Below are 9,214 nucleotides of genomic sequence, written 5' to 3' on the forward strand. Positions count from 1 at the left end.
AGTTCACTTGAATTGATATGAAAAACTTTACTTCGTTTCCATTACAATTCCGAATCCACGACCGTCGTTGTTGATACGTTACCAAGGAAACGGGAGTGATGCCATATTTACGTTGAGCATGAAATTGGCCAATAATTTTCGCTATTAAATTAGCGATCGTAAAGTGTCGAAAATATACATATAAAATTCTCTGATAATAAAATTCACCGTAAACAACATTTTATGTGATAGAATTACTGTCGGATCTAGTTCAACATCAAAAATGGATACGCGATTCTATGTTTCATAATTGATCATAACAGATTATTACCTACTACTAGCAACTCAGCATAAACCTAGCATAAACAAAAAGATAGTGGAAACAAGTACTGAAATCAGTGAAAAAGCAGCTGGGCTCTGACGACCTTCACCTTAAAACGACCATGTCTCTTGCAACAAGAATGTTTAAGAGCCTCAGACCATACCAAACGCCCATTTTCGAACTAATTTCAAAAGGTGGAGATTCTCTGATTGTTAAAGTTTCTGGTTTTATGATTTTCTGGTGTTCGTTTTTCTGATTTTTAGATATTCTGATTGTCTGACATTCTAAATTTCTGATTTTCTGATTTTTTGATTTCAGTTTTTCAAATTTCCTGATTTTATGATCTTCTGATTTCATTAGAAACTAGAGCAAAAAACAGCTCTGGAAACTAGGACAGCTCTGATATCCGCCTCGATTCCAAGCAAATCCAACCGATCCAAGCGTTTTCCCAGCTGCTAACATGAAGAATGTTTACACATTGCTCGCCAAGCAAGACCGTGAAACTTTTCCTCTGCAATCAAAAACCTTACACTTTCCAAACTGCAATTGTGGATAGGTTTTAATTTATCGTCAAATTATATGCAATACAATTTGCAATTACTTACCCCCGATCATTATGTACCTACCAACGAACGGTCTGACGTCCTGAACATCCCGATTAGTGAGTGCCTAGCTCCGCCGATAGCTCCGGTTCCGCGCACTTTATTAGAAAACGGTGTGTGCGGTGTGTGATGTGTTTGCTTCGATCCGTTAGCATCGATCAGCAGAACACAAACGGTGGAAAACCATGACGACGCGGACGACGACGACGACGACGACGCGCTGTTCATCACGCTGATTGGTTGCCCCAGTCAGTCAGCCAGTCGGTCGGTCGTCGGTGCAGCGCAGTGTGCAGTGCCTACTTTACCACTCTGCCTGTACAGGCCCGAACGGTATGCGTGCAAAATGGGTTTTAAGGAAGAATGGTTGGTACCAGGGTGGGGTAAGGGTGGAAACAGCCTTCCGCATCACCATTATTAATAACAACAACAACGAAGACTGTGCCTACGGGTAGGTCGATGCAAGCATCCCTGGCCGCGCCACGAGTATGCGCAGAATATTGTTATTACTAACTCTTCGCTGCACACCCTGGTTTACCCGGCTCGCCGACCAACTAAACCGTGTCCTAATGCCTGCATAGGGCCAGGGTCCCGAAAGGTCGAACATGAGCGGCGTGTAACAACCGTGCGCACACTTTCATCACCTCAATCATGCTAGCGCAGCGTTTGTCACATCTGGGAGACCCTTTGTTGTGACTTGTGAGTTGTTTCTTCCCTTAAAATTTTTTTTCTAAAGATCATTTTTCGTTCAAAAATGTTTGAGAGGATCAGTCATAAAATCGTTAATTTTTAATTTTAACTGACTTAATCCTTCCTAAATCACGGACACCCTTTTCTATGTGCGTGAGATGTTTCTCCCCAGGTTGATGGCAAAATTCGCATAATATTGCAAGTATTTATTACACAATTTTCATCGAACCCAACCGATCCATCGATCGTTCGTCCGATCGACGTGTGTAATGAGTCAAAACCGGAGCTATAGAAAAATTCCCGTTTTCCATGCGCGCATGCTTTAGTAATAAACCACAACGCTCACTGGTTTCCCTGATTAAGGAGGCGGTTTCCGGGAGTTAGTTATTGCTTCTCCCAAATGAGATACATTCTATCGAACGGGGAGAAGACTAATAAAACACGCCGTCTCATTAGTAATGCGTTGCTTTCTGCAGCCTAACCTGGTTCGATTTATGACCGGGAAAAAAAGCGATTCAAGTTTCTTTACGCTGAAGCCGCCGCGAAACGCACAACCATCGAGCATCCATCGGGCTGCTGTTTCGCGGTTCTTGCCATGTTTGATTGCGAATGCACAGCAGAAGAAAAAAATACATAATATCCGGACCCCGGGATGATCCTGATAGAAGTGGGCCAAATCTGTTCCGCCATCTTATTATCCCAATCCTCCTGATTATCAATCGAATATTATTTCGTTGTTATGGTAACTCATTTTCGAAAATAATCTGTAAATAAACAATCGTCTGTTCAGGGAGTTCGAAGGTTTCGAAAGATCGCGAGCCGTTCGTCCAGTACCGAGGATCGGAGACTCCCGGCGAGATTGCGCTTTCCAAGCTAACCCACTGATTGCTTCATGGTTGTCAAATTACAGTCACAAACTTGAATACAAACACATGGATAGACATGTAGGTACGAGGTTGTCCGTCAATCCCGTTTGGAAGATAAAAAAAAGCAACTAAAAAGACACTCGGCCTACTACTGTGAGTGGCACATTTCTTCGAAAATGACCACCGCAAACCAGCCTGCCAGCCAATGCAGTGGTCTGGTCAGCCAGCAGCGGGAGTGACTGATTTACGAGCCTCCAGCAACCACCCAACCTTGCGTCGTCGTCGTCGTCCTCGTCGTCGTTCGGCAGCTCTGGATAGATCGCATCGATCCGGTCCGTCGAAATTGGCGAATGATAGCTATTTTCAGTGGCCGTCGTTTTTGGCTGACTGAGTTGCTGTTGTTGACTGTTAATGCTACTACTTACTACTCTCCCCGCGCGTCGCCGCTGTGTCGTCGGAGATTCCGATTCCGATGATGGGTCGGGATTTTATTTCCATCGGGTAGGCACACTTTTAGTCGATTACCTACGACCGTGCGGTGGTGTGTCGAGAAGAATTCGAGTTTTAACTAGGCAGGCAGTATAAAATAATTGACTTCCATGATTCATCATCGGGTTAGGATTTTTTCCCTTCCATCTCCTTCTCTCCATCTCGGTGTGTGGATTGTAGATGGATTAAGAGAGCAACGGAGTTAAGGAGACCGAGGGTGGTTGTGGGAGGTGGGAAGGGGGTCGGGTTTGCTATACAATTTCGCACAATTAGGAACCGTTAGCGGGTTAGCAGGCAGCATCAGCAGCAGCGGCCCGGACCAAGCAGGAAGGTGAGGTTAAGTCGGGTTATTGCTCGTTTTTTCGACCACGGAAATTCTCGTTCCCAATCGTCATGGGCAACTCCTGCGCTATTGTAATTCAATTATTGCTCATTATACTGTGGGCAGTGGCGGGGCAGCTGACTAATTTTCTAACGCCGCTACCATCCATCGCCATCATGCACGCATGGAGGAGCAGCCAGCAGCAGCAGCAGCAGCAGCAACAACAACAGAAACAACCTCGACGATGGATGGTTTGTTTTTCGGAAGGGGAGAAAGTTTTCCCGTGGATCGACACTGAGTTATTGTTTGGGGGTACTGGACAAAGAGGAATTTCATTGGACTGCCAAAAATGGTGGCCAATAACAATGAAACCGAGGCTAATTTGATTGTTATGGTAGGCAGTTTGACTTGACTTGCGCACTGCAACCGATACTGTGAGAAGGCCTACTATGATATACATACAGAACTGAGAAAAACTTGAAATATTTTTTTAAAAATTGAAAATCTAAAATTACGAATCAAAATTGAAGATCTAAATTTTATGATCGAAAAACTAAAAACTTAAAAATTGAAAATTGAAAATTTAAAATTGAAAATTTAAAATTTAAAATTTAAAATTGAAAATTGAAAATTGAAAATTAAAAATTGATGAAAATTGAAAATTGAAAATTGAAAATTAAAAATTGATGAAAATTGAAAATTGAAAATTGAAAATTGAAAATTGAAAATTGAAAATTGAAAATTGAAAATTGAAAATTGAAAATTGAAAATTTAAAAGACAAAAGACAAAACCCGACAACCGAAAGCCGAAAACCGACAGCAAAAAGCCGATAGTCGGAAACCGAAAGCCTTAAGCTGAGAAGCGACAGCAGAAAACCGAAAGCCCAAGGCTAGAAGCCGAACACCGAAAACCGAAAGCTGAAAGTCAAAAACCCAAGGCCGAAAGCTAAAAGCCGAAACCGAAAGCCGAAAACCCAAGGCCGAAAGCCAAAAGTCGAAAGTTAGAAACCGACAACCGAAAGACGAGAGACGATAGACAAAAGACGAAAAGCGAAAGACGAAACCTAAAAGACAAGAGGACAATGGACAATGAATAATGGACTGCAGAAAATGGCTAATGACTAATGGACAAGGACAATGGACAATGAAAAATTGACAATGGACAATGGACAACGGAAAATGGACAATGGATAATGGACATGGAGCAATGGACCATGGACATTCGAAACTGAAAGCCGAAAGTCGAAAGTCAAAAGTCGGAAACCGAAAGCCGAATACCAACAGCCGAAAGCCGAATACTGAAAGCCTGCTTAGCCAAAAGCCGACAACCGAAAGCCGAAAGCCAAAAACTGAAAGTCGGAAGCTGAAATCCGAAAACCGACTGCCAAAAGCCGAAAATCGAAAACCGGAAGCCGAAAGCCGAAATTCGGAAGCCGAAAGCTGAAAACCGTAGGCCGAAAGCCGAAAGCCAAAAGCCAAAAGTCAAAAGTCGGAAGCTGAATACCGAAAGCCGAAAGCTGAAATCCTGCTTAGCCAAAAGCCGTCAATCGAAAGCCGAAAGTTGGAAGCCGAAAACCGGAAACCGAAAGTCAAAAGCCGAAAGTCGGAAGGCGAAAGCCCAAGGCCGAAAGCCGAAAGCCCAAGTCCGGAAGCCGAATGCCGGAAACCAAAAACCGAAAACCCAAGGCTGAAAGCCAAATACCGAAAGCCCAAGGCCGAAAGTCAAAAGTCTAAAGTCAGAAACCGAAAGCCGAAGGACAAAGGACGAAAAACGAAAGACAAAAGACGAAAAACGAATGACAAATGCTGAAAGACAAAAGACAGGAGGACAATGGGCAATGGACAATCGATAAAAAAGCCGAAAGTCGAAAATTGAAAGCCAAAAGCCGAAAGTCAAAAGTCGGAAGCCGAAAGCCGAATACCAACAGCCGAAAGCTGAAAGCCTGCTTAGCCAATAGCCGACAACTAGAGATGGGCGAACGGCTCACGAGCCGTTCAAATGAACCGATTCACGAAAAAGAACGTTCAAACAAATGGCTCTTGAAAAAGAACCACGGTTCCTCAAACGCACCCGAAGGCGGCACGAAGTTTGGTTCGGGAATCGTAATTTACCGAACTGTCAACCTGCCGAACAACGAACTGTGAGCCATGAGCCGCTCATTTGAATCGGTTCGCAGCAGCAAATGAACGGTTCGCAACCGCTCACACAAAAGAGCCGTTTTGCCCACCTCTGCCGACAACCGAAAGTCAGAAGCCGAAAGTCAGAAGCCGAAATCCGAAAACCGACAGCCAAAAGCCGAACGCCGACAGCCAAAAGCCAAACGCCAGAAGCCGAAATCCGAAAACCGACAACCATAAGCCCAAAGCCGAACCGAAAACTGAAAGCCGGAAGCTGAAAGCCGAAAGCCCAAAACCGAATGCCAAAAGCCGAAAACCGACAGCCAAAAGGCGAAAGCCGAACACCGAAAGCCGAAAGCCAAACGTCGAAAGCCGGAAAACGAACCGCCGAAAGCCAAAAGTCGAAAACCGAAAGCCGGAAACCGAGCCCCGAAAGTCGAAAACCGAATGCCGAAAGTAGAAAGTCGAAAGCCGAAATCCGAAAGCCAAACGTCAAAAGCCAGAAGCCAGAAGCTGAAAGCTTTAAGCCGAAAGTCGGAAGCCGAAAGCCGAATAGCCAAAGGCGAAAGACGAAGGCTAAAAAAACAAAAGACTAGAGGACAATGGGCAATGGGAAATTGACAATGGACAATTAACAATGGAAAACCGAAAGCCGAAAGCCAAAAGCCTAAAGTCAGAATCCAAAAGCCGAAAACCTACAGCCAAAAGACGAAAGCGAAAAAACAAAAGACAAGAGGACAATGGACAACGGAAAATTGACAATGGACAATGAACAATGGACTGTAGACAATAGGCCGTATGAATAAAACAGTTAGAGCAATTGCTTCCATACGATTTAAACGGGAAAAGCAAAGTAAACTTATTCATACGGTCTAATGGCCAATGGCTAATGGACAATGGCCGAAGGAGAAAGGACGGACAATTTCGGACCGAAGGATGGACAATGGACAACAGACAGCGGACAATGGACAATGGACAATAGACTGAAAGCTGAAAGCCGTTAGCCGAAAACCGACAGCAGAAAGCCGATAGCCCAAGGCTGAAAGCTCAACGCCGAAAGCCGAAAGTAGGAAGCCGAAATCCGACACGCAAAAGCCGACAACCGAAAGTTGAAAGCCAAAAGCCGAAAGTCGGAAGCCGAAAGCCAAAAGCCGAAAGCCGAAAACCAACAGCCAAAAGGCGAAAGAAGAAAGTTAAAAAACAAAAGACAGGAGGACAATGAGCAATAGAAAATAGACAATGAACAATGGACTGAAAACTGAAAGCCGAAAGCCAACAGCTGAAAGCCAAAAGCCGAAAGCTGAAAGCCGAAAGCCAATAGCCGAAAGCCAAAAGTCGGAAGCCAAAAGCCGACAGCCAAAAGGCGAAAGACGAGAGCTAAAAAAACAAAAGACAAGAAGACAAGAGGATAATGGGTAACGGAAAATTGACAATGGACAATCAACTATGGACCGTAGACAATGGCCAATGGGTAATGGACAATGGCCAAAGGAGAAAGGACGGACAATATCACATGTACAATGGACAATGGAAAATAGACTGAAAGCAGAAAGCCGAAACCCCAAAGCCTATAGCCGAAAGCCAAAAGTTGGAAGTCAAAAGCCGAAAACCGACAGCCGACAGGACAGGAAAGACAAAGGACGAAAAACGAAAGACAAAAGCTCAGAAATTGACAATGGACAATGAATAATGGACTGCAGACAATGGTTAATGGCTAATGGACAATGGACAAAGTAAAAAGGATAATGGACCGTGGACAATGAACAATGGAAAATGGACAATGGACAATGGATATAAGACCATGGACAATGGACAATGGACAATCGACAAAGGACAAAAGTTAAAAAACAATAAAAATTCGAAACACCATATATTTATTTCTTCACTTTGACTTGAATTTCAATTGTCACATTCCAGCGTTACGGGACACATTTGGCAACCAGCTGTGTGAATTAGTTCCTATTTTATAAAATTTTTGGCAAATACCCAGCAAAATTGGAGACAAAAGGGGATCTTATTTACCAATATTAATTTGCATAGTAGGGATGTCAAAATTCAAGATCTAAAATATAAAACTAAAAGGTATACAGCCCTAAGGGTTGTGCGAAAGGGTGACGTAGGACTATACTGCCGTGAATCGCATATCAGTCCCATTTTCTATGGAGTTTCCTATATAAATGGGACAGGTCTGCAATTCACGGCAGTATATTAGATCATTAGATCAACTAAGTTCTAACTAACTAAGAACTAACACTTGCAACCATTGGGACATAAAGATTTCTATTCAAAATCACTTGTGTGCATCATAAAGGTCGAAATACTAATGAATGAACAGCCCACAGATTATTGTATTAAATATGATTATGCGTAGCTTGACATGTTTCAATAATCTTACTTTAACTCGCTTGTGGCCGTTAAAAGGGTTGTTGGTTACAAATAACATTAACGCATTATGTCCTAGCGTATGAAATTTAATACGTAATTTCAATACACCCTGGGTCATAATGGGTTAAAACCAAAACACGTTCATCGCAAATATGACGAGCCATTTGAATGTCGTTCTCTTTTGACATGAATGGCAACAGACACGTAAGTTAGCGTCGATACACTGTCTCTTGCTCCTAGAAGGTTTTACTAGTTTTATTTGAATGAGAGTCCTTATCCTCCTACCACAAGAGTAAGGGTTCTCAAACCATCATAAAATAAGTGCCTCCAAAAATCCCCACTTGCCAAATTTGGTTCCTTTTGCTTGATTAGTTCTTGACTTATGAGGAAATTTGTATTTCATTTGTATGGAAGCCCCCCCCCCCTGTTAAAAGACGGATGGGTCTCAGTACACCGTAGAAAAAATTCCTACCTTCTAGAACTCCCAAATGCCAAATTTGGTTTCATTTACTTGATTAGTTTTCGAGTTTAGAGGAAATTTGTGTTTCATTTGTATGGGAAACCCTCTCCCTCTTGGAAAAGGAAGGGGTCTTAGTACACCATAGAAAAAAATCCTGCCTGCTAGAACCCCCAAATGCCAAATTTGGTTCCATTTTCTTGATTAGTTTTTGAGTTTTGAGGAATTTTGTGTTTCATTTGTAAAGGAGTCCCCCCTCTTACACCCTCCATAAAACTGCTCTCTCACCCCTTTATAAAATTGCTGGTTATTTCATCTATCCAACGACATATAAACTGTTCAGTTTCGTTCAGTAGTTTAGTAGTTATAACCATTTGAAATCTTTCATTCAAGCGTTACACTTCTTTTTTCGTTTTCCCAAAGTGCTACCCAGTCCCAGTATAGTAAACAAAGACGTAGTCCTACGTCAAAAAACTAACATAATTAATTGCAAAAGCCTAGGTATGACGTCTTTAAGACTTGACTCTTCTTTATCGACAGACTTCACAGCCGGTTATTAGAGCACAGGACATTAATGGGGCTAGCGCAAAACATCCTAGGGACTCTAGCAGCACCGCCAAGCCGAGATTCAAACGTACGATGACTGGCTTATTAGACCAGCATCACTTACCTTGAAGCTATAAGTGAAGAAGTCCACAGTTCAAAAATCCTAAATTAAAACTAAAATGGAGGCTAGAAAATGACAAAATTGAAAGCAGGGCAGAGAAATGATCCTGAAAGAATGCAAAATAGAGAATACAGGATAGACAACGAAAGCTAGATAACGGAGGACAGCTAATAAAGGATAGAAAATGGAAGATAATGAATTAATGAAAGAAAAAGGAGAATAGAGAATGAAAGATCAAGAATGATGGAGAATGAAGATAGACAGAGAATGCAGGTAGAATATGTCAGATAGAGAATGGAGGATAGAAAATGGAAGACAAA

The 9,214-nt window shown here is 42.5% G+C and overlaps 1 protein-coding gene across 1 annotated transcript; it reads left to right on the forward strand.

The window, feature by feature from the left end:
* Window positions 1-5,070: 5,070 nt before the first annotated feature.
* Window positions 5,071-5,845, forward strand: LOC128740944 (zinc finger protein 768-like). The gene is made up of 2 exons (XM_053836521.1): window positions 5,071-5,359; window positions 5,445-5,845. The coding sequence occupies exons 1-2, from the start codon at window positions 5,071-5,073 to the stop codon at window positions 5,843-5,845; spliced, it is 690 nt and encodes a 229-aa protein (XP_053692496.1).
* Window positions 5,846-9,214: the final 3,369 nt, after the last annotated feature.

This window comes from Sabethes cyaneus, chromosome 3 (assembly GCF_943734655.1).
Source record: "Sabethes cyaneus chromosome 3, idSabCyanKW18_F2, whole genome shotgun sequence".
Taxonomy (NCBI): domain Eukaryota; kingdom Metazoa; phylum Arthropoda; class Insecta; order Diptera; family Culicidae; genus Sabethes; species Sabethes cyaneus.